The sequence below is a fragment of the Dipteris shenzhenensis genome, chromosome 26 (genome assembly GCF_047967505.1).
Source record: "Dipteris shenzhenensis isolate YYH24624 ecotype China chromosome 26, Dip_SZ_1.0, whole genome shotgun sequence".
Taxonomy (NCBI): domain Eukaryota; kingdom Viridiplantae; phylum Streptophyta; class Polypodiopsida; order Gleicheniales; family Dipteridaceae; genus Dipteris; species Dipteris shenzhenensis.
Genome location: NC_141621.1, coordinates 46,063,508 through 46,088,740, shown reverse-complemented (window position 1 = coordinate 46,088,740; position 25,233 = coordinate 46,063,508). Strand labels below are relative to the sequence as shown.

At 40.3% G+C, this 25,233-nt stretch overlaps 3 protein-coding genes across 4 annotated transcripts; 2 read left to right on the top strand and 1 right to left on the bottom strand.

Moving 5' to 3' along the window:
• The first annotated feature begins 695 nt into the window (after positions 1–695).
• Positions 696–1,282, top strand: LOC147885166 (uncharacterized). Its single transcript, XM_087397283.1, has 3 exons — positions 696–763; positions 860–1,067; positions 1,145–1,282. The coding sequence occupies exons 1-3, from the start codon at positions 756–758 to the stop codon at positions 1,280–1,282; spliced, it is 354 nt and encodes a 117-aa protein (XP_087253409.1). The 5' UTR covers positions 696–755.
• Positions 1,283–2,826: 1,544 nt separating this feature from the next.
• Positions 2,827–6,105, top strand: LOC147885165 (uncharacterized). Its single transcript, XM_087397282.1, has 4 exons — positions 2,827–3,115; positions 3,196–3,317; positions 3,515–3,692; positions 6,005–6,105. The coding sequence occupies exons 1-4, from the start codon at positions 2,827–2,829 to the stop codon at positions 6,103–6,105; spliced, it is 690 nt and encodes a 229-aa protein (XP_087253408.1).
• Positions 6,106–7,220: 1,115 nt separating this feature from the next.
• Positions 7,221–12,917, bottom strand: LOC147885164 (uncharacterized). Of its 2 annotated transcripts, none has more exons than XM_087397810.1 (6): positions 12,796–12,917; positions 9,758–9,823; positions 9,552–9,616; positions 8,387–9,423; positions 8,147–8,278; positions 7,221–7,498 (listed from the first exon to the last, which is right to left on the bottom strand). In XM_087397810.1, the coding sequence occupies exons 4-6, from the start codon at positions 8,585–8,587 to the stop codon at positions 7,442–7,444; spliced, it is 390 nt and encodes a 129-aa protein (XP_087253936.1). In that variant the 5' UTR covers positions 8,588–9,423; positions 9,552–9,616; positions 9,758–9,823; positions 12,796–12,917; the 3' UTR covers positions 7,221–7,441. The 2 variants fall into 2 exon arrangements, with proteins under 2 accessions (XP_087253936.1, XP_087253937.1); XM_087397811.1 differs by having other exon boundaries at positions 8,156–8,278.
• Between the last annotated feature and the right edge of the window lie 12,316 nt (positions 12,918–25,233).

The window sequence follows — 25,233 nt, the reverse complement described above, 5'->3', positions numbered from 1 at the left end:
GGTTTTTATTGAAAAGGTTTTGAGAACTATGATTGGAAAAATGCCGTGTTTTTTGTCTTTTCAGGATGACAGGAAAAAAAGGCAGAAAAGTTCAAGTGGCACATTCTACAAAGGTGACAAGAGGAACAAAAGTAGATCACAATGTTGAATCATCAGTAGGTGGAACAGAAGAGCAAGAAAGTGTGGTGGGTCTAGAGGTTGAAGTATCATCAACTCAAAGAGATGAAGGTCCAAGAGTAGAGGAGGATGAGTTGGATGATAGTGAAGTTCAGGTGGAAGGAGGAGGTGATGTGATTGGCAAATGTAGGATGCTTGATTCAAATCAGTGTCCTCGCATTCCCTTGTGTAGGTTGATACCTTATGCAAGAGTGAGAGGACTTCGTGATGATGTATCTTCACTCAAAAGTACATTTCAAGTGGAGGGCTATCTCCCAGAGAAAGGGTCTTTCATTGTATCTGTCTGCAAGAGTGATGGAGAGGAGATAGTTGTGACAGATGATATGAGGAAGAGTTGGTCTCCCACCTGGAGAGAGGTGGATGGGGAGTTTGAGAAAGATGTGATGTCTAACACTGACTTTCATTTTATGTCACAAAAGATGTTATTTGTTTGGGAGGGCAATCATAGGACCACTGCATGGATGAGTGTTATCAAGGAAATCTTTCCTACAAACAAGAAAAGACATGTATGAGTGGTATGCACAATAATTGACCCAAGGAAAATTAGTGAGATTGCTCTCTTGGCAGGGCTACAACGAATGAATTCGTAAGTACATGGACTCTTTGAATCTTCTCCACATTTGTGTTTTATGATACTTTGCATTTATTGATTGGGTTGTGTACTTTGCTGTTTGTTTTCTAGCATGAATGAACATGCCATTATCAAACCCAGTCTAAGGGACATACTCATAAATGCACACAACATTTGTGAGTGTGACTCTATGGTGTTTATGAGAACATTGTCTTCGAGTGAGATCAAATCAATAGAGAATTGGAGGGCTCAAGAGAGTAAAGGGAAGAAGCCATGGTTTCCATTGACAAGAGGTTATCTAGCAAGGCTTGTCTTCCAGGTAGAATGTTGCATTTGTATTGATGCTTAGATCTTTATCACTCCTTTGCTTTCTCTAATTGGAACTTATGTATGTAGGTTGAGTACAATACAAAGCTTAAAAAAGCAATGGACAAAATATCTACAAAGCTACCTTTAGATCAAAGGAGAGAGGCAGAAGGAAAGCAGCGTACCATAATTCAAAAGAGAATTGCTGATAGGATGGGAAAGGTGTGAATTGAATTTTCTATACTTTGTTGCATTTATTTTGAAGTTAAAGCAGCGTACCATAATTCAAAAGAGAATTGCTGATAGGATGGGAAAGGTGTGAATTGAATTTTCTATACTTTGTTGCATTTATTTTGAAGTTAAGTGACTGACATGTCATCTTTGGATAGGTGTTGAATTGTATAGATCCTGGTCTTGGAGAGGCTTGGTTGGAAAAGTTGTTTGCCTTGCGCTTTGATGGTACGGACTCTTGCGTGACATTGGAGAAGCTCCAACTCATTGCAAAGTCTGATTTGAGATTAGAAAAAAAAAATATTTTCCTTTCTTTGTTAGAAGCCACTAAACCTATGCGAGACATGTACTTCATGCCTGTGGGCGACCTTGAGTACAGAGGGTGTGTTTCTTCTACCAATACAAATCATCTTTCATGGTGTTTGTTTGTTTCTTGCTAATGGCATGACTTATTTTTTTATTATAAAATTGCGTCAACTTTTACTTTTTAGGTGGATTAGTAGAGAGATATTTTTGGAGAAGGTGGAGAGACAGTCATTGAAAGTGCTTGAAGATTTGAGGGTGATCACAACAATGGGCATGCCTTTGGATACCCCTATGGATTACACATTGCAGCAATATATGGAGGATATAAAATTGGAGGGGAGAAAACATATGTTTGTGGTGCTAAGATCAAAGGAAACAAAGATGGAGAGCAAGGGTGGAAAAAAAGGAGATGGACTATCTGAGTTGGACATGGCTGCCCATAGGGTGGTTTATAGGTACGTTGTCAATTCATTTGAAGGTTCATTTTTCATTTGTCTATGTTTGTGCTGTTGATTCATGTAATTACACAATTTTTGATGGTTTGGGACATCCTTTTTTTTTTTGTTTCTTGGTTGATAGATATCTCTCCCACTTGGCAATAGAGAAAAGGATCTCTGACATTCCAAATTTGTGTAAGAGTTGGGTGGAGATTGGTCATGCTGCATGCATGTATCCATCGGGCATGCACCATCTCTCTCAATGGGAATTAGCACATTGTCCCTGGTGGATAGATTTCCCTAAAGGACAAGTACTGGTGCGAGAAAGAGACTTGTACAATACTTATGCTTCACAAAAAGCCAATGAAGCAAGTAAGGACAAAGTGGAGGGAATCTCAAGGAGAGATAAGAAAGACAAAGAGAAACAAGAACATCCTACATAAAAAGGTAAGGAAGATACAATATGATTATTTGTTGATGTTGTCTTCAATTCGTTTTGACATTGCATTAATAAGTTTATGATTGTTCTCTTTCTAGATGAGGGACCATCTAGTCCTATGCGGCATGAAATGGATCACATAGAGAGTGCAGGTAAGGGTGTTGTTGTGTTCTACATACGTAGTTGTTCCTTTAACACTACTTTTACTTCTTGTAATTGTTTTGCTTTTGCATATAGGTGGAGAATTAATCTCAGGACTTGTGAAGCAATACGTGTTCCATCGATCACAGTCACTTGACATTTCCTTGGCCTGTGGCATCACACCTTTGTTTGCTTGTATAGTTGGAGATTACATTGCAATGGGCAAAGACTTTACTGACTCTAAAAGAAATGATAAGTATGCTATTTTGCATGAGTTTTTTATTACAGTGGCTAGTCGAGATCAGGACTACAAGAGGATGGGTAAGAAGGTGAAGTGGGCTTCAGATTTTATATTGCTTGATTTTCCATCTGGCTATCCACTTGATGAGAGAGGATCCACTCCTACTTGGAATGTCTTGCTCGAGGACCATGTGCGGCATGGGCTTGCAGTTGCATCAGCTTCTTTGTCTGATAGTGGTTGGTTGGCATGCATATGTCCTTTGGCAGGTAAGGCACAATACCACAATTGACATTTCACATTTTGTGTTTCCATTCTACTAGTTTTAAATAAAATTAATTGCTTGCAGGACAATGTATTGGTTGGATGGAACGGTTTGCATATGTCCAGGGCTTGGAGGTTGTCAGACGTGTGATCATTCATGACAAGTTTCCATATGGATTTTGTAGAGAACATGATAAAAGTGTTAAGGTAAGCTATCATTCCATGCATTCTATGTTTGCATTCCATGATAAAAGTGTCTTTGATAAATGTCTCCTCGTTAGTTCTATGCATGATATGTTTGGAAGGATAAGTCCTATGCATGCTATGTTTGCCATCTTTCATGCTATAATGCTTGCTAGTTGAAGTCAATATACTATACATGTTTTTCTCCATGTGGTTTCCAGATGCAATCTTCAGTATTAGCTCTAATACGTAGAGCAAAGAAGAATCCAATAGTTTTTTGGGAGGAGAGCTTTCCACTTTTCCAACAGCTTTTGATTGATCCACGTGAAGATGTCTGGACTCATCACATACCTCCCTTTTCAAGGACAATCGTGCCGATGTCTTCTCAGCTAGCACGAGGTGGACTAGAGAGGAGTAGTTTTTTTGTGGGTTGCATTATGTCTCTTCTCTGTGTTCCTGGAGGGCTGGTTCTAGAGATGGGTTGTGGTACAGCCCCTCTTATGCGTGCTTGTCAGGCCATTGGCAGGCCTTGTTTTTCATTTGATTCAGACAATGGTATTGTGGCTAGCATTGTTGAGCCACTTGTGGCAGATCATTTTGGAAAACGGATCAGGTCAGAGCATGATGGAGAGGGGGAAGAAGAGAGAGTGGAACCTATCACAAACCCCTTTGATGAGTAGTATGCTACTGGCCCTGAGTTTTTTTGTTATATATTTCGAATGCTAAAATTGAGGACTTTGAAAGTGTTATTTAGCATCTTTATAATATGGTAGATAGTGAAGATTTACGGGTGCCTTTGAATCAAGAAAGTACAAATTTTGATGCTTTGGATAGTGTTTGTAAGGCCTTGATCTAGCAATTGATTTTTTCTGCTTTTTGTTGGTAGCGAATTGTCTTTTTTATAACACATAAGGATGGCAAGTTCTTCTTATTGGAAATTATTTTCATTGTTCCACTTTGACTTACTTTCCTTTGAAATGTATGTTTTGTTGTAGTTTGTTACCATGCTATGCAGAAAAAATGGCAAGATTCATAACAGCCGACAAGAGATATGATGAGTGCCAATTAGATAAACCACATGCGCGCAACTACTTTCTTGATGATGAATGTCAGGGGGATTAGAATATGGTTTAAAACACCATTTTGTTCATAGACTGATAATTGTTGTGGTGAACCATGGACACATTTGGAAAGTTTTGGTCTAGTGCATTTTGCAGGTGAAGTGGTATTTCAATAGTCATCTATGTTATGAGTTTGGTAATTAGTTTATGTTCTTCAAGTGAAAGATAGGGTGGATTGTAAGTCTGATTATTGGTATGCTTATTATGACAACATCTTGCTATAGTAAGTTTGGTTTCAAATTTGTTCTCATCGGAGAAATTGTAAAAAAACTCGCTCGCTTCATTGGGCCCGCTCGCTTTTTCTCGCTCGCTCTATTGACTACCTTGTGGGCCAATGGTACAAAGACTTAGGAGGAGTCAAGAAAAAGATAAACTAGGAAACACTAAAAGGAAGGCATTTATAGTGGGATTCGGGCCAAAATGGAGTTTGATTAACCAGTTGTATGAGGTTAAGCAAAAGGAACACAAAACCATACTTGGAATACATCACCACCATGATTTAACACCTAAATTCTCGCTGTGAACCATATGAGAAGATGAGCAACGAACGGATTCTGCCTCGATTCCTCATTGGATTAAGGAATGCCAAGTTACATGACCACTTTTTTACCCTGAATCCTACATCCTTCGAGCGATGCAACAAGACCACAGTGATCCTAGAGGATAATATGAAGGATAAAGCTCAACCAAAAAATTCACCCATTGTTGCTTCTATAGTCTCTCATACGGGCAAAACCATTTGCATTGTTGAGGCCAAGGAAACCGCCCAAGTGGTTAAGGGCACAAATTGAGATGAGGTAGCCGCGGACCTGTTAGTGGCTCAACATCTCAAAGGTGGGTTGGGCAGAGAAGGACCAAGAAATCCGCACTTTTTCCCAAGGCAAGACAATGTGTGGTGTGGAATTTGCATGGGAAACCACCCTACAAATGAGTACCCTCACCCCATTGTGCTAGATGGGGGAACCACGAGACTTTATAGTGTAGATATCCCAAGTCAATGACCCCACCCATGTATTACCCGACAAAGGCAACCGCTGTCTCTTTTTGCACCACTAAACACATATAATCAAGGTCGGCTAGCCACACAGGGAGGCCCCCCTTGGCCAACCAAGGGCCACTACAGGCTCAAAACCATAATTGCCACCATCAGCTCTAGGTCCACAACCCCTGCCACCATGAATTACTCCCATAAACCAGGTGATCATTCAAGAGCCATTGAGCAAGTGGGAGGACCCTGACTATGCTCTACCAGCACCTAATCCCACTTCTTATGAAATTCTTGCGTATCAAACTAGCCAGATAAGGAGTGTTCTAGGTTTTGGAGCAGAAAACCACGAGCCGAGAAGTCTGAGTGAGCCTTTTTGCAACATGTTCTTATGTATATATTATGTATATTCATTCAAGGAATCATATCGGAACACTATTACAGTGGCATATGTTAAATACCAACTATATTTATTCAATTCTAACAGTACAAACTTTCCATGTATAGTATTTAAAAAAAATGTTAAAACAAGTCAAGGTCATTTGCAACCCCACTAGAATGATACATTATCTTTCAGAACATTCATATGTTTAAATTCACTTCAGCTTGCTCATCTATATGTAAGCCGCTAAGTGTGATTTTACAAACATATGCAACAAGTTTACCAGATGCAGTTAATATAACAAGTAAGAGTGACAACGTATGAAGGAAAAGGAATGCATATTATAGAATCTCACATTAAATAATGCCAACCAACAAAATAGAAGCTCAAGATTGTTTCCAAAAAGCCAAAACAGTCTGTACCTCCAATGTAGATTTTAGTTGCGCATTAATAGACTAGAGTGTACCCAAAAAAAGTTTTCCAAACTATTTTCATACGCATAATGTCACAAAATTTCAGAATCAAAATGATAGCCAAAAATAAATATCGTGTGTGATTTATGATACAGAAGCAGAAGCAAACATACATTTGAAGACTCACCTTCACACCAATCCCAAGTGTGTCTAAAATGCCTTGAGGTTCCATGCTTTGTACTATCCATCTACTTGAAGCAAAACAATATTATGTACCAGAATGAGGACCCTAGCCTATAACCTGCAAGACTTCATGAAGTTTTCAACACAAATAAATTTACTTGCAAGCCACCCCCATTTTTAATCTTACTGCATAGCGCTCCACAGTAGGCAAAGTAGAAGGAGAACAGAAAACCAAAGTCCACCCATTGTCATCCATCACAGCTGCATTAATGGCGAAGATCCACAATGCAACAGTCCACACTCCATGTGCATTGTTTAGAGTTTCGTTTCTCCCCTTGTTGGTGTAGAAGTGCAAAGAAATCGTGCAATTCTTAATATCCATCTGTAAGCTGTGATTGCATTATCTCTTTGCCTAATTTGATATAGTCAAACTCCCATACCTTTACCCAACTCCTAGGTATGAGGGTTGTTACCAACGTGGCAAAAAAGACAGTGGAACCCAAATAAATTCAATGGAGAAAGGCTTTCTCAATATCCCAGAGTCATCAACTTCCCCGTATCTGCAACCGTAATGCATATCAAATGACCATACTAGGCTAAAAGAAATTGGAAAACTTCAAGAAAGATGATTCAATTTGCCATCTCCACCCCAGTTGGTATTATTCCTTCTCCTTGGTTTTGCAGGATTAGGATTCCCGATATTTTCCTTTTGTTTCTCCACCAATATCTTTTGTTGCTCCTCTAGATTTTTGCACTGGCTCCTCGGTTAAGTTTCCGTATTTACATTGACCTTTTGAATGCCTTATCAAGAAACCCATGGAGCAAGTCAATCACAGAAAACTAGTTAAGAACAAGAGGCACAGAAAGAACCAACATGAAAAGTATACCTCTTTAGAATTAATGCCTCCTCCTCCACACACTTTCCACCACTCATCTCTATCCACCATGGAGAATGCTTTCTCTCCCACTCTGAAAGCCTTATAGTTCCTTTTGCAGTCATGCCCTCACGAAAGACTTTATGTGTGTACATGCAATATGTAGGAGGCTTGAGCACTATCCATGCCTTACAAATAGATGGAATGATCTGTATCTTTTTTGTTTCCAGCAAATGAAGAATAAACCTATTCAAAACCAAACAATTGAAAGCATAAGAACACTATGAAATAGAAATTCGAGAATTAGGCAGTGAAAGATGAATGCTTACTTGAAAACAACTCTTCTGCTTACATTCACAAGGTCAACTTGTTTTGCAAGCACGGTAGCCACAGACATGAAGGATGCAAGGGGCTCGTACAAATCACTCCGATGTCTTGCCATAATATCCTCAAAATATTCGAATAGTGTAGGATGCTCTAGCAACTCCAAAGGAGAAACACCAACAAAGTAAGCCTAAACCTGTGACAACAACCTATGACACTCTTCAAGAACCTGGTCCATAAAAACTTCCTTTGCAAGACACCCAATGAAGGCATGGTCACTTGCTGGCATTCCATATCTATTCTTCAAATTCAAATCAAACCCAAGCAAAGATAATATTGAAAGCTGCCTAGCCTTCCTGCAAGAAGCAATGGCCACTTGATACAACTTGTCTAGTGTAATTTTAGTGGTTGTGTATTTATATGGCAAGGACCATAATTTCTGAAACCAACCTGTGCCATGTGCATGATTTATTATTGACAAAATCTGTGAAAACCGTATAAAACAAATTCAGCATGACATTTGAAAGTAATGCATAGTAATACTAGACAAAGGAAAAAGCACAAACTCACCTTGTGTACCTTTCTCCTATATGTTTGAGTGACTGTTCTTTTAATCCCAGCTATCTTAACAACTCTTTCATCTTTATCCATTCCAGGAGGTAGCTTCTTACAAGCTGCTTCAAAATCAAATTTCCACTTGCCCTACAAAAGCAAGTATGCACCAAAGCAATAAATGCAAACTATATAGAGGTAGTGATGAAGCCAAAGCAGAAGGAATGAAAGCATGAGGTAGAAAGTATAAGAACTCACAGCATAAACCATGAGACCAAGAATAGCCATTGTGAGGGGATACCAAACCCTTCTTCCTTGACCAATCTCCCTTTGCCGTACAAGCTCAATATTTTTCTTCTCTTCTTCCGTGAAATCCTCCAGAAATACTTGTGCATCACAAGCAACAAGTGTACCTATATGATACAAGTAATCTTTAAGATTTTTTGTGCATTTCCTCATTCAATTTGGACAATGGAATATGTATTAGCAATAAAGTAGAAAATAGAAATATGTTCTTGAAACAACTAGTGGAAGAAAGAAAGATGATACTCATAAGTTAAACCTTTGCTAAGCTGCAATCAACCTCAACTCATTGTGAGGCTCTAGAGCTATAATATGTGCATGAATCCTGATATGCCTTGCCTTGTTATTAACAAAGACCTCCCTAATGCTCTCCATCCATGAGGTAGTTTGATGGTTTCCCTCCCACACATATAACATCTTGCAGTTAAGGAATTCCCATGCAGGACTCTGTTGAAGCTCATGCTCAAACTCATCATTCACAGCATGCCAATGCTTATCCCATGAATCTCTTATCTCATAATCCACCTCTTTGGTTGTCCCATCAGACATCCCAACTAAAATAATAAAGGACCCCTTTGTGGGGACATATCCCTCCATCTCAAATGCTCTCTTGAGAATGGAGAGGTCATTCCTATGTTGTCTCACCTTAGGGTTGATAAGTAATCTGCACAAAGGGATACGGGGAGGTACCATTCCTCTATTGATAGTTATGGACTCAAGAAAATCACTTCCAACATTACTATCCATTGATTCAGGGACAAATTCATCACCTTCTGCATCGTCCTTAGCCTTTCCACTGTCCTTGCTAGCAGACCCTTTCTCCACTGACATCTCTTCAACCTCCTCTGCATTTGGAGATTTGGCTTGTGTGTCAACAGATGTGGGGGATGGTGTTGTTGGTGCTTGCTCTTTCTTTTTTGCAGTATTTTTCTTCTTACCACCAGCCTATCCACCTACTGGAGATTTTCTCTTTCCTGACCTAGTCATGACTTCTAGCATACACAAAAGAAAATTGGATATTAGATCTCAGCCATCATTCATTTTTTATTGTACTTTAAGGAAAAGTAAGCCATTGAATGAACAATTAATCAAAGAATGCAACTAACCAAAAGAGAAATACCTGGTGATCTTGGACCTTGGGCTGATACCACAAACAATTCAGTTTCCAATATTCCAACCAACAATCTGCAAAGAGAGATTCAAGAAAGTCAAGAACAAGTATTGACATAGCAGCATAAGAACAGTAAAGAGCAACCATATCATGAGACAAAACTAATGCACAATCCCCCTATTCCACCCAAATTGAAATTACAAAAGGAGAAATACCTAAGGAGCTAGGACCTCTGTCCGATTCCCCCAAAAATTTCACTTTCCAATATCCCAAATGACAACCTGCAAATAGTGATTGAAGTAAAGTCAGGAATAAGTATTGACATAGCAACTAGAGAATTATGAAAGTAAAGAGTATGCAATTGGAGCATTTGAAGCAATGGGAAGTTACAACAGTCTACATCTACTTGCAGATGTCTACAAAAGAATATACTTGCACATATCCATGTGGCTAATACACCAAGAATGACAGTGGAATGTAGCCTCTCCAATATTTTGAATCTAGCCCCTTCCCCTATTCCACCAGCGGAATATGGCAGGGAGGCCTTCATGAAATCAAGAATGGCTACTCTATGTGCTTTCAAATCCCGCTCTCTGTGCACACTCTATGTCCTCTATGTGCTCTCATGAAAAGCAAGAATGGTTGCTCATGGCTACTCTATGTGCTCTCAAATGCTACATATTTTTTTCTAGAATCACGTGCCCTATATGCTTTAGCTCATGGATGCCCAAGCTTGTAGCTTGGCTATCCCACAATCCTACTCCAACTACAATGTATTTTGACCTAGCTACCAAGGAAGATTCTACTCAGGATGCTAAGAGGTTGCCCATGTTTTCTCTTCTCTTCTTATTCTAAGGTTCACTAAAAGGGCTACTTTATGTCATGGCTGGTCTATATGCTCTTTGCTACTGCATATTTCCTTCTAGCATCACCTAATGGCTACCCTATATACTTTAGCTAATGGTTGCTCTATATGCTCTCAAATGTTTCATATTGCTTTCTAGCATCACTTGATGATTGCCCATGTATTGTTGTTATGGCTGTTTAGCCATGAGCCATGAGCTGAAGTAGCCATGAGCTAAATCATAGATAAGCTTGGACATGCATGAGCTAGGCATCCATGAGCTAAGCACCCATGAGCTAAAGCATATATGAGCTCAGGCATGCATGAACTAGGCATCCCTGAGATAAGCAGCCATGATCTTGGGCATCCATGAGCTAAGCAGATAGGCCATTGTTCTTTTTTCATGAAGGCCTCCCTGCCATATTCCGCTAGCAAAATAGGGGGAGAGGCTATGTAGCATAGTGGGCAGTCATGAGTAAAGCATATGGGCAACCATGAGATACAAGGTCTCTCCCATATCTTACTGAATCCTCTCAACTTGAGATACAAGGACTCTCCCATATATTATGGTAGGGAGGCCATCCAAGTGATTTTCAACATGCTTGGATGTTTGAGATAGAAGGGCTCTCCCATATCTTAATGAAGCCTCTCCCCCTATTCCGCCAGCAAAATAGGGTGGGGAGGGCATCAAGGATGCATAGTAGAGAGGGCACATTCATTACAATGTACTATGCAAGAAGCAAGAACACTAAAATGGTGTTGCCTCTCCCGTATTCCATCGGTGGAATAGGGGAGGGAGGCCATCAACTTGAAGCCTGGTTGGACATTACCAGATGCAATAGCCAGATGTGATGTAGCCTCCAAGTGATGTAGTGTTGACTCTCCCCCTATTCCGCTGGCGGAATATGGTAGGGAGGCCATCAACTTGAAGCTTCCAAGTGATCTTCAATACTCTTGGATGCTTAAAATGCAAGGAGCAATATCATGGCAATTCCCAAATCCATCAACTTGAAGCTTTGACATAGCTTCCAAGTGATCTTCTACATGCTTGGATGCTTGAGATGCAAGGATACTAATGGCAATAAGGGACTTAAAATTCTTCATTTTCTTATCTTCATTTCATCAAAAAGATGCTTTATATTATCAAATGCATTAAAACCATGCAATTCCTATCTAGTGCATTCCAGAAACTATGCAATCCCCTATTCCGCCGGCGGAATAAGGGGAGAGTGACATTAAGAGGTGAACAGTTGGTCATGACCCCCTATTCTTAATAGGGGGATAGGTTCGGGGAGAAAGTTTTTGGTGAGTACAAGGCTCGCCAGATTTTCAGAGTTTGCCAACGAAGACAAACTTCTTTTGAGCCGGTTAGTTGACAGAGAGACAGAGGTGAGATTCTTCAGAGAGTTGAATTGCGTAGGGATCTCCCCTATAGACTTGTTTTTGGCAAGGTTAAGAACACGTAAGAATGTACAATTCACCAATGACAATAGAATGCTACCAAAAAATGCATTGGTATTGTGATCTACCTCTTCCAGGTTTGTCATGTTTGAGAAATCTCAAAAAGGGGGAGAGACGTCCATCCCATATTCCACCGGCGAAATAGGGGGAAAGAGATGAAAAGATCACGTATGGGCTGTTCTTTGCCTTTGGAAATGTATAGCAGCACCCTCGACGCTGCCAGCCATGACGCGGGGAAGCTGCTTGCCATCCCCTCCATGCCCAATGTTTTTAAGCCATTTGGCTACGGTGCAAGGAGGGTTCAAAGAGGGGAACGAATGCAGAAGAGTTCAAGAGGGGAGTGACTACAGCAGATAGAGAGCAGGAGATGGTCGTGGCGTCGCAGAGATGGCCCTATTCCGCCGGCGGAATAGGGGGGAGATGGCACCTCAAACTCCTCAAACTCCTTCGCTCCTCAAAAGTCAGATAGGGCTCGAGGGATGCTTGAACCATATATGATCGAGTAGGAAAATTACATGGAGAAGGGGCCATGGCGGCTATTGAACCGATGAAGCAACAGGAGACGAAGAGGTTGCCCTTTCAAGGAAGACTATTGAACTGACGAAGCAATAGGAGACGAAGAGGTTGCGCTTCCAAGGAAGACGAAGCAGAGAAGGACCTTGGAGCATTTTGATAGAGAGGAATGTGATGAGATAATGAAGAGGAGGAGGACCTTGGATCCGCAGCCACGATGGATAATGCTTTTCTTTAAATCCAGATCAGAAGGTTGAGAGCAGCAGCCATGATGGATAAGAGTGCCGAAGAGCTCGGCCTTGGTAGAACTTGAGTTGCAGAAGGTTGAGAGCAGCGGCCACGATGGTGAATTCACTGCGGTTCTCTCTCTTATTCTTGGTTTTATATCTTATTCTTACCTGCTTTACTAAGGTTGCCACAGCGTAGGATTCAAACCTTCCAGAGCCTCTTCCTGCGTTCAACTGACACTTCGTTTGCAGTGAGATTCCTGGACGGAAGGCCCAATTGCTGCAAAATGGCGACTGACTTGCTCCAGGTGCCGCGCATAAATCAAGGACATTGTCTCCGAGTGATACCTCGAGTGCTTCCATGGCCAAACGAGCATGTAACAAGCGTAAATGTTTTTGTTGTCTCTCTCAGGGTGAGGGAACCAACTTGAGCACTCGTACACTGGCAAATTAATGAATGGAACATGAGTGAGATTGGAGACTCCAGCCATGTTCTGCGCGAAGACTTGAGAATCAACCAACCTATTCATGAGACAAGCTGAGCGGCACTCTGATTTGAGTGCAAACAAAATGCTGCAGCGTTGGTTTTGCTGGCAGGGGAGGGAGTGAGAGGCCTAATGCTTTTCTTTAAATCCCCTATTCCACCAGCAGAATAGGGGAGATAGAAGCTTGCAGGCATGAAGCTTAAGGTCCCAACTGAAATGAAAATGCCTGTGTTGCGACCCAGAACTGATGGAGACATTAAACCGTTGCGAGATAGCCGGTTTAAAGGGAGGAACGAGCCACTTTGGAGGCTCATGAGACAAGCGTAGAGATCAAGGCAGGCGCAGGAGAGGATAGAATTACAGTAAGCTGCAGGATCTCAGCGTCTATAAAACGTGTAAGGTAGTTCGTTACACAACATAAGGCATCGCTAAACGTCGGGCAAGATGCACGGGCAATATCAGCAGAAGCACATTTATCGGTTATCCTTCGCGACAAAGCCCAGAACTGCGTATATGAAGGAATCAGAACTTGTAGAGATGCCTAGAGTACAGATCTTGCTCAAAGTCTGCTGCCTCCTACGGCCACTGTGTGTGAGCTCGAAGAAGCAGCTATCTACATCTCACATTCTGAGAGAAACAATTAAACGGTCGGGGTACAATCTCAAATCGAGAAGGAACCTAAGACAGTGTTGTGGAGACTCAAATCGAGACTGGACAAAACTAGCGAAACGAATGAAACCTCCCACTGAACAAGTTCTTAGACACACTGAGAATGTTTTTTCCAGTTCTTAGGGATGCTCTTAAAATAAGGACGGTAGGGCCTGCAATGTCATGTCTAGAGAGCGTATTCGTTCATTCGGTTGCTTGGGAAATTACGGGCGTTCCTGTACAAGAATGATATTAAAATGGACGCCAAATGTGCGTATCTGTGTTGTGTAGTCCATGATTTGAAGGCCGAATTTCTTCCCAAGGGGAAATGTTGCAATTCTGTGTGTGGGACGGAGCCCTGTGTGTGGGGATAATCCTTGTTGCTTCCAAATCAGGAAAGCTTCCCAGGGATGAGCCACGTCGCTAATCGTTGAATTGACAACAAAAGTGTTGGTGAGCTTGGTTGAATCTATGGGAACAATGCAGCATATGCGGTCCTATGTCTTCGTAGTGAAGTAGGAGAGGATAGAAATGCAAGAGAGGTGGGAAGCAAACTATCTTCGCTTACCACCTACGAATTGAGCAGATTGACTATGCAGTTGCAAAATGTAGATCACAAAGGGGGACATCGATGGACAATGGAATTTGTTGTAGGGAAGCTAAAGAGTTGGTACCTCTTCGAAGGGGCTGGCGATGAGAAGTAGGCACACCTTCGTCAACAGTCTCGTGGAGATGTCTAAAGGCAAGGGAGCTTGAAAATAATATTCATTTATTCAAGCTGAAGAGGAGAGCTTGAATTTAGCTATAGTGGAGGAAAGAGCTCGCACTAGAGCCTCAAGGAAAAGAAGCTTGCAAGCAACTGCAAGGAGCTCGCCTTACAAACAGCTGTAGGAGAGTGGCACTGTGTAGCAGAGCTTGGAGACCGGAGGTGTTAAGGAGGTCATGAAGATGAAGAGCTCATGTGGTGGCTACAAATAGTATCCCTTGCAAGCTTCAAAGCCGAGGTGCCACATAGAATGCTACCAAAAAAATGCATTGGTATTGAGATCGAATGGCGATGGATAAGCGCGGTCGGGTAAATGCATGAAGGAAAGTACATCAAGACCACTTGTCCAATCCATCATGTGTACAAAAATGCACGTTTCACAAGGTTGATGGTTTCACCATAAGGCCAATCAAATCCAGTGCTTGAGCATGGTAGGAAATCACATATTTGAAATGGACATTGTAGTCACATGTATGATTAGAATGTTATCTTTCTCAATCTAAAAAACGATTTATACCAAATTTTACAAGTCTCTTGGATTAATTTTTCAATGCAAACGAATTTCATATAATTTGAAACAAAATATTTATGATATCAAAATATAACATTTAAACAAAAACAAGGCAAGGCATACACTAAGTTTTGAGACAATTTTATTTAAATGCAAAGTTGGTAGATTTAAAAAACAACATTTTCTACATCATTAGATAAATATTCCTTAGTAAATAAGTATATTTGTAATTTGGTAAGGAAGTACATATATTGTAATTTTGCTAATTCCCTTGGGAGCAAATCCCTTAGGAGCAAATATATTACAAATATTTGATTGTTCACCATTTCATGATGGATGCTCAAGGTCCTAAGTATTTAATAGTTATGCAGTTGTATGTGATCATATGATGGATGCTCAAGGTCCTTAGTCTTTAATAGTTATGCAGTTGTATGTGATCAATCTTTCACATTGTAATATATCTTTTGCAAGACAAATGCATTGTAATATGTTTTTCAATCACCCCCTTAAAATGTTTTTAATCACCCCCTTAAAATTTAGGAGAATACAGGCATTTAAAAGTGTACCCCGTCCTTTCATTGGTGGCACACATTTTTTGAGCTCGTGTTACTGTATCACTACTCCACCACCTTCCATGGTAGAAGAATAATGGCATTTATAACTATACCCCCTCTTTTCATGAGTGCCACACAATATAAGAACTGTCATTACTGAATCAATACTCCAGCACTTGCCTCCAAGTTTCATAGCTTGTTGCCTCCATGTTTCACTTCAACCATAATTTTTTCTTGGGTAGCTCCACATAGTATTTGAGGTGCCCGTTTCGTGTTCAATACTACCTCTACTACTTACTTCTATGAGCTATGGCCGTTCTTGTTCTTTTGCTTGTGCAACATTGAACTTCCTGGCATGTGAGCTATGTCCACCTTCGAAAACTTTCCCTTCCTTTTTTAGCATTATGTATGGGGCATTGCAAGCTAGGTACTTCCTATCTACTAATTCGACTTCTACAGTCTAGTGCAATTGCTTTCATAGATTTTGAAGCTTCTTCTATAAAAGGAAGAGCAATTATCCTTGTTCCAAATCTTTCTGATGGAAATGGAGAGAGCAGTGCTATGCTTCATGACGAGAATGGTGTTTTGTTGCTACAAAATGTTGCTCAAAAGGGTGTGCGCATGCTTGAGGAGAATGAAATAGTTTCGGTCTTCAATTTGATTTCTTCTACCATCGGGATTCACCAGTGTATGGGTGTGTCATAGCGAGAGGTTGTGTTTGAAGTGCCATTTGCAATGAGAGGAGATGGGAGGGAATATAACTTGGACATTCAATTTGGGAGGATAGATTGCCTTCAATAGAAAGAGACAAAGATAAGCCATTCCACAGTGTCATTGACTTGTTTCGTAAATTGCCACCTTCTAATTCTCTTTTTATTTCTTTTCAAATGGTCTCTTCAGTTAAATTTGTCAAGGAGCTACCTAGGTCATATGATGGAAATATTCTGTTCGATCTACCTCCAACTTCATAGGAGCAAAAGACAGTAGGATTGGAAAACGAGTTTGATGGTCATTTCTGGAGTGAGGATGTTACAACAAATATCTCCAGCTTCAATGGGATAGTTAGATTGAGAAAATGTGCAGGTTGATTGCAATGTGATAGTAAGTTGTGTCCTTTCTTTCTGAGATCAAGTGTTAGAAATGAGAGTCATTGGAAGGGACGATTAATAAAGATTCCTGAGATCCACCAAGTCACAGGTGGTACTCTCAAATGCTATCATTGCAAGAATAGTCCACTTTGCATTGCCATCTGTCCTTGCAGATTCTACATATGTCTTCCAAGAGACACCATTGAGCATCCAGTGAGTAGATGTGTGATTCATGTTGGTTTTCATATGCATTTGGTGGCGAAGGGATCATCTAGGAGTGAGTTGGAGGAGTTGAAAGGAAAGGTTTCTAAAATGGTGGAAAGTAAGCATCCTTCTAGGCCTAAGGCTTTGCAAAAGATGGTGGCTAAAGAGATGGTGTTGGAAGCTATCATTCCAAACAATGAAGAGATGGTGTTGCCCTTGACTGGCAACCATCCTCTAGAATCTCCTCTCGCCTATCCCCCCTTCCATCTCCTCTCCACGTGCTGCCGCACTAAACCTCCATCTCTCCTCCTCGTCCTTCCCCTTCTCTCTCTCCTAGCCGCCCTTTGTTGGAGTTTGCATAAGAAACTTACCTGAGATACACTCTTCACATAGACTAATCAATTTAGATACAATATGAATTCTAAATCTATTCAAACTATGCAAGCATGTACATCTGAACTCGAGAAGATGTGACCAAGTTATCTCTATTAATCTCAATCGATTCAACTTAGACTCTAGACTTAGCCTCACCTCTGCAGAGTTTGTTTTTGCAATACACAAAATTGACTATATGCTACCAAACCCTATGGACTCAGATGTTCTAATTTGTTGACCTATCTAATTCTACAACAATCCAAGCTTGCACCATCTATTGACACTCATCAAAACCGACTGTCGACATAAGGACATTCTCCTTCATTGCGCCAACCTTTATAGAATCCTTTAGCTGATGATTGCCTCTAGAAGAGTCGACCGCACACTGCCAAAAGCCAAGTGTATGATCCACCACACATCTCGCATGCATAGGCCAATCTCTCAAGCCACCAAACAACTCATGCTTGCATGGACTAATCAAAAGCCTTCAACTAGCATGGCAACTAGCTCCACGCTGCCATGCATGTAAACATCCCAATGAGGATCATTACTCCAACCCCCCCTTGATCCAAATAGGTAGAATCTCAAACAATACATAAACTGGCTCATCCCTATAGGGCTTAAAAACCCTTGCAACTTGTCACTAGAACATTGAGAAACAATGGACATCGTAGTCCTCAGACTAGGCATGATAGCCTAGTAGAAATAACCTCTAAGCATCACAACTTGGCAACTATGTAGCCAAATAACCTTAGTAACAAAAAGAAAACACACACATCATCGACATCTAAGAATATGACCATCCCACAAGAATCATAAACCACCTAAAACAATTGCATGCATGCTAGAATTTTGAAATATGTTCATGATCTAAAATGCCCAATCCTAGTCAGCAAGGTTGTCTTCAAGGAGTCCTACCATTTCATTTGTTGGTGGATATTCTTCTATGACACGATTTGGTTACCGTGCAGTAAATCCATACACCACTTAGTATATCAACACAACACCGCATGATAAGCTATGATACTGCTCGGTGTTATGTACACCACTTGGTGTGACACTACACTACGCAATATAATCTGATACACCGAGTAGTGTTTAGCTACACTACTGCACAGTGTTGTTAATCATATATAAACTAGTGCCGTGCTAGTACTATTCACATAATCAAGTTACTAGAATTCCATGGAGTCTTGGGAAATACAAGAAGCATAAGAAAGAAGGATAAACAAAGCTACAAATAAATTTGTAAGTTTGTTAGTCCTTGTAAGTTCAAAACAGTATCTGGTACTGGTGGTGGGCTTGCTTTTGCCGTCGGAATCTACTCACACTTAGATACTCATTGGATAATTAGCATTTACATACTATTAGGTAAAGAGTAAGTTAGTTGCATGTGACATTGTACATGGCTTTGGAAAAATAGATGATTTTGATTTTTTGCATGAAGTATTTAAGTTGTAACTTGTCTAGACTCTTTGGAAAGACTTGTCACTTAGGATTGTGTAAAGAGTTGGTTAGTTTCATGGCTTAGGATTTTAGTTTAGTTGCATGACTTAAGATTTCAATCTAGTTGCATGCAATATCATGGGTACCAGGAAGCTTTGGAAAAATGGAAAAGTAGACATTACAAGTTGCATGAAATGATTCACTTTTGGAAAAGCTTAGGGTTTTAATTGTAGTTGCATGAGTGCTTGTGTGTATGTTTTTCTTGATTTTAGCATATGTATTTATTTATAAGCATGAAGCTATATCTTGTAACTATATTTCAAAAAAAAGTCAATCAGCCAATTGGAGGTTGGCATAAGTTGACCTGGAACAACTCATTTGTTAATGAATAATATTATAACACGTGTCAGTCGGGGGTTTGCTTAGGCCAACCTGGAACATCTCACATGTGGTTAAAAATTTATACTATATATTAGTAAAACTCTACAAACTAGGATTTACAAGTGATGAGGAAATATTTGACTTCGAGTTGGTTGCGGGCTTACTTATGTTGGCCATTTTGCATCTCGCTCAAAGTCTAGCCGATTGTGGGGCTCACAATTTTTGGCTCGTAGTAACTCACAAAATTATGGCGTGTACATGTGGACAGATTATGGTATATATAGGTTTACTATCCTTATGTTTTATATATTATCAAAGGTGAAACAAACTAGATATGATTATGTTGTATACATTGCAATTTGTGGCCCTTTTTTAGAACTCAAACTCCATAGGTATGTACAATTTAAAAAATATTGAGGATTGAGGGTATTAGGGTCACAAAGTCTCCTAGCTTAGAAATTAGTAGTAAAAGTGTTTATAAGTACTTGTGTAAGTAATGCTATCTACTGCACTAGTGTGTGTGAAATATCGACATCCGTCAATAGAGCATGATGTTGCGGATGACCATGGTGCAAATAGATGCTTACTCGGGAGAGAGAAGAACATGGGAAAAGGTGCTTTGCCATCCCACACCTATTTTAACAAGTAGATTACCACATTCACAATCATGCAATTATGTCGGGAGGGGACACTTGGATGATTTCTCTCTCTTGAGGTCTAGCAAGCTAGCATGGAGTACTCTAAGTGAGAGTCCCAAATAGCCACATTGATTTTGGACGTAGAACTGTAAGGTTCCAAATATTGTTATGAGTCCTAAAAGCTAAATGATATGGTAGAATCCAGAATATGAAAATTTATGTGAATGCACGTATTACTTATATAAAATTTTGTATGTTTCTCTTACAGCCTTCATTGCAAGCATGGCTCTGGAAAAACGAGGAAGAAACCCAGCAAAGGCTCGGGATTATGTCATGATGTTGCGTAATAAGAAGTGGAAATGCAACTTTTTTCATGAGGAGTACTCAAGCTCTGACACAAGAATGCAAAAGCACTTCTCGAGTGATGCCAACAAACAAATCGAAAAATGCAAGGGACTAAGAGTTGAAAGAGTTATAGCCACTCTAGGTGAACAAATGCCTAAAAGTACAGATAGCCAAGTTGATGATATAGTTGCACGTCACCAATCCTAGCCTCATGAATCCATGCCTGATGATATACTCACACCTCATGCTAGTCAATCTGTAGATGTGCCACCTCAAAGTAGTGGTGTGGCCTCATTGACACAGACAGCAAGCTACTCTATGACGTATATGGAGAGTGGACAAGGCAGCGATGTGGCTCATTTGCAACCACGTGCGCATCCACAACAAAGATCTTTGGAAGCATCATTTAAACAACATATAGAGAAAGCGTAACAAGACATTTTTGAGGCTACCTGTGGCATCAGTTACCCACTAAGCATGGTTCAAAATCCGCATTGGAAAAGAGCCATGGCGTCTGTAGCAAGGGTGGGTCTAGGTTTTATGATGCCAAGTTACAATGCTGTCCCCGCAATAACTACTTGGATGCATACTATGGGAGGATGAAACAAGAGATGGAGCAAGTAGTATCCGATGATATTGAGAGAACAAGATGCACCATTGTTAGTGATGGATGGAAAAATGTCACCCAGAGGCCTCTAATCAATGTCATGGTCATGACATTTAAGGGAAAGGCTTTTCTCAATCCATTGACACAAGTGGCAATGCCAAGACAGGTGAATACATTACTAAACAATTGGAGGCTATAATTCTGGATGTTGGGCAGCATAATGCTATTCAAATAATCACCGACAGTTCGAAGAACTGTAGGAAAGATAGAAGAAATATAAATAAAAAATATCCAACCATTTGGGCATCGTCATGCTCTTGCCATTGCCTTGACCTTGTTGCTTGAGGATTGGTATAAATTAGCAGAGACACCCATGGGGTTCTTTCGGGGAACCGATGGCGCTTAGCTCGGACCAACCCGAACCGAGGGTCCCTGTGGTTCAAAGGCACTATAAATGGACAAAGATTGGTGTTGTACTTCCTCAAGCATGAGAGATTGTTGGGCATATTCGGAAACCACTAACCAACTGAACATCCACTAGAGTTTTTGAAACCTTGCGAAACATGTTTTGAGACAAAGTATATAATGTTAGACCGTTTGCTCAAGCTACAAGGAGTTGTAACGGCAGAGACATTATTCAGTGTAGAAGCTAGCGAGTGGATAGCTGAGTCAACTTCACAAAACACCCATAACAAATTCATAGAGATGAAGCAAATCAGTCATAGTGCTGGCTTTTGGAAGAAAATAGCTGATGCGGCCGAGGCAACTTAATGAGGCCAGTATGGTTTGCCATTCGAAAGCTAGACATGAAAGGTCCAAGTTTGGGCACTATTTACATGGCTTGGTGGACTGTTGAGCGAGACCTATTGAAGGAAAATAGAAGATCCACAAGTGACGACGGTGGCTATAATGCCGGTCATCATGCCACTTTGCAAAAGATGTTTTGAAAGTGATGGAATCATGCTCACAATGACCTTCACTATGCTGGTCATATTTTAGATCCCCAATGGTGGGACTTGGGAGTATTGTGCAGAAACATTGGAACATGTAATGCAGCCTTGGCATAATCTCTTTGGACAATTTTTTGAGGATACGTTTGAATATGCTTATGCCATCAGGGAATTATCCACTTTTCGAAATAGGGAATGGTTGTTTGCATATGCAAGTATACGAGACCTTGCAAAGGATATGCCTACATGGAGATGGTGGGAAGAGTATGAAGCATCGACACCTCATTTGCAAACATTGGCTGCTTTGAAAGTGCTATCCTAGCCTTGCAGCAATTCATTGAGTGAATGAAATTAGAGTAATTACAAGTTCGTACATTCCGTCTCACAAGAAATTGCTTGAAGACAAAAAGAGCAGAGAAATTGATATATGTTTATGCAAATGGTAGAGTGTTGGATGATATTAAGGGGGAGAGTAATGATGGAGATCTAGCTAAGTGGGTAAACTGTGATCTCCCATGCCCATTGCATGATCCTCCCATCGTTGGACAAGTGCAAGTCACAGCCGAAGCAAGCTCTAGTGGCGATGATGAGGATGAGGAGACTTTGTGATGTATAGAGTGAAGAACATGGGAAAAGGAAATTTGCCATCCCACACCTATTTTAACAGGTAGATTACCACATTCATAATCATCCAATTATGTCAAAAGTGGGCAAGACAGTTGGATGATTTCTCTCTCTTGAGGTCTAGCAAGCTTGCATGGAGTACTCACATGTTGGAAGTTAGGACTAAAATGCTACAACAAGTTCAAAAGTTTTTTATGATTATGAAAGCAATTGAATTAACTGCAATCCTTAATTTGACAACATTTGATGACTCTAGAGAGGACTGCATGATCAACAGTAGCACGCGACTACGTTACGATGATAGCCAATAATCGTTGGAGATGTGATATTTTCCATCAAGAATTTTGACAATTGGCAGCAAGAATGCTATGGCACTTCGTGGAGATATCAATAGAACAATGCCATGGTGCAGAGGCAACGACGCAGAGAGAGTGGTCACCATCTTGCAGTAGACACCTGCCAGTATTGATGTTGAGACAACAACATGGTCTACGGACGTGGTTGAAGTTGTTTCAAACGTGGAGAATAATGTTACGATGCTAGATGATAGACGGTGGAGATGTAATGTCTACCATTAGGAATATAGTGGCTCTCACTTAATAATGAGGTTGCATTTCTTGGGTGATGTGCATAGAGGAATTGCAAAATGCAAGGGGCCAGGAGCTGAGGGTTGCTTCCATTTTGCAATCTTTTGACCAACATTAGTGTTTTGGGGCATTGCAAATCTTCTTTTTAAGTTGACGATAGTCTCCATGTTGCCAATCTAGTTCACATATGGTGAAACTAATTTTGCACTTCTAGTGCTACTGCATGTGTTTCATGAATCGTGTGATAATAGCATTGCATTATTTACAATTCCACTTCATAGTATGACAATCTTGCAACCCACATTTCAACACATCCATGTTACTTATAGTTTACTTCAACAATTGCACAATAATAATTTGACATAATGCATCACATGATAATAGCATTGCATTATTTAGACATCCATGTTAATTACTTTAATTGCACATGTTTCGAATCGTGTGATAATAGCATTGCATTATTTACAATTCCATGTCAAGTACTTCAATCTCTACACAATAATAATTTGACAAAAATGTGTTGTTATAATCATCAGCATTATACGTTTTAAGTTACAAGATGTTCATATCTGTGTTGTGGAGTTTGTATCTTTGAAAACATTACTATTACAAAAAAAATGGCCCGGCAAAAAAATAAGCTAGTAGATGGCAATATCCATACAAAATGGGCCCGGGCAAAAATAAGCTAGTAGATGGAAATATCCATACAATATCCAGTAGATGGAAATATCCATACAATATCTAGTAGATGGCAATATCTATTCAATGGCCCTGGCAAAAAAATAAGCCAACAGATGGCAATATCCATATAATATCCATTATAAATGGGTGCGGCATGCCGAAATGAAATCTATAGGAGCTTTTCACAAGATGGCTTATGCGGCAATGGGTGGAGGATGGTGGGTGTCTTGAGCCCCCAGTAAAATGTGTAGGCCATGGTGATACAAAACCACAAAGCATCCATAGACAATAGTGACTCTTAGCACCATGTTAGCGAGCGATGATCATCAGGATGGCAAGGATGATCAACATTGTGGGGCTACTACTAAAACAAAGTGTTATGCTTTATGAGAATTGATTCAATACTCCATTGAATGTAAACTGAATGAGTTGTTTCAATATACCATCGTAAACAGAATTAACCAGATTTGAAAACAAAATGAATATTAATTTAATACACGATTGAAACAAACCTTTAATACAATTCTTGCAAATTGATTATACATGCCCAAAAAATGGTTTAATATTATATGTCAAGTTGCATACAAATTTTTTCTCTCCTATTGATTTAAATTCTACGTAGCCTCGGATCAAGAGAGTACATTGCACTGATGTCGAGCATGTCATACAACTCTTACGTCGCACATGCACTTCTCAACTTTAGAGTATTCACAAGGCAGGTAAGGTGAAAGTGATGATCACAAGGGAGAGCATAGTATCTTGTCGCCTTGTCAAAGCAATCTTGGTAGATTGAACAACAAGGCCCGTCCATGATGAATTGTAATTGAGTAGGTATTGTGGACGATTTGCGCATGGGAGGCCAACAAAATTGTGGTTGATTGCCGAGACTATGCCTCCTTCTTCGACAAGTTGCAAGGTGGCTTGTGCCTCACTGTTGAGTCTACAAGATATCGCCATCGGTTGATTGATGGGAGGAATGCCATGACATGAGTTCTGCATTAGATTTGCACTTGAACATATGTTGGATGCGAGGGATTATGGGAAAATGTCGCAAAACCTTATGAGGCACATCCAAAGTTTTGAGATCTGCTCTATATCTTGCCTCGCCACAAGTAGGACACTCTCGAGCCTCGTTATGTGCTCCATGAAACAGAACGCAATCATTAACGCATGCATGGATGCCCTTGTAATCCTCTAAGAGATGTCACATAGTGCCTTGCCATATCTCTTGAGGTCGGTAATTTATTCTCCCTTGGAAGCATGTCTAAATGACAAAAAGTAATCCAATTAATCCATTAGCATAGTTCATCATGTTTGCAAAGCAGAAAGCTTACTTGAATAATGTATTCAAACTTGCATTGCTCCATCCATAAATGGTCCGCAAGTAGAATATAGAATGTGCACCCCTCAAATACTGGTGTTGATGCTACAGTAAAAAGATGGTCCTGCTCCATGCTATCATCCCTACCTGAGGACTCATGGGCAAATAAATCTCACACAATATCATTGAACACCTCCTCCTCCACGGTCTCATTAGGTAATGGTGGAGGGCTACTATCACGATCACTCCATGCATCCATAATGGTCCCCCTTGAAGATCCCACCTCATATTGTTGATGCTTCTCCTCCTCATGATGAGCATAGGACAACATATGAGGGTGTGGCACTACATCCTGTATCAAATCAAAAAAGGAGCATATATTAAACACTTGAACACCCATATGTATCTCAATCAACCTCAATGCTCTAACACTTA

What these genes read in the sequence shown, in the direction of transcription:
- LOC147885166 (XM_087397283.1), top strand. An exon ending in TAGCAAGGCTTGTCTTCCAG is followed by an intron (nt 1,068 to 1,144) that starts GTAGAATGTTGC and finishes TTATGTATGTAG; the next exon opens with GTTGAGTACAATACAAAGCT.
- LOC147885165 (XM_087397282.1), top strand. Translation starts at nt 2,827, where the DNA reads ATGGGCAAAGACTTTACTGACTCTAAAAGAAATGATAAGTATGCTATT. An exon ending in AACATGATAAAAGTGTTAAG is followed by an intron (nt 3,318 to 3,514) that starts GTAAGCTATCAT and finishes TGTGGTTTCCAG; the next exon opens with ATGCAATCTTCAGTATTAGC. An exon ending in GTCTTCTCAGCTAGCACGAG is followed by an intron (nt 3,693 to 6,004) that starts GTGGACTAGAGA and finishes AATTCACTTCAG; the next exon opens with CTTGCTCATCTATATGTAAG.
- LOC147885164 (XM_087397810.1), bottom strand. Translation starts at nt 8,587, where the DNA reads ATGAGGAAATGCACAAAAAATCTTAAAGATTACTTGTATCATATAGGT. An exon ending in TTGGTCTCATGGTTTATGCT is followed by an intron (nt 8,279 to 8,386) that starts GTGAGTTCTTAT and finishes TTGCTTTTGTAG; the next exon opens with GGCAAGTGGAAATTTGATTT. An exon ending in ATAGGAGAAAGGTACACAAG is followed by an intron (nt 7,499 to 8,146) that starts GTGAGTTTGTGC and finishes GGTTTTGAATAG; the next exon opens with GTTTATTCTTCATTTGCTGG.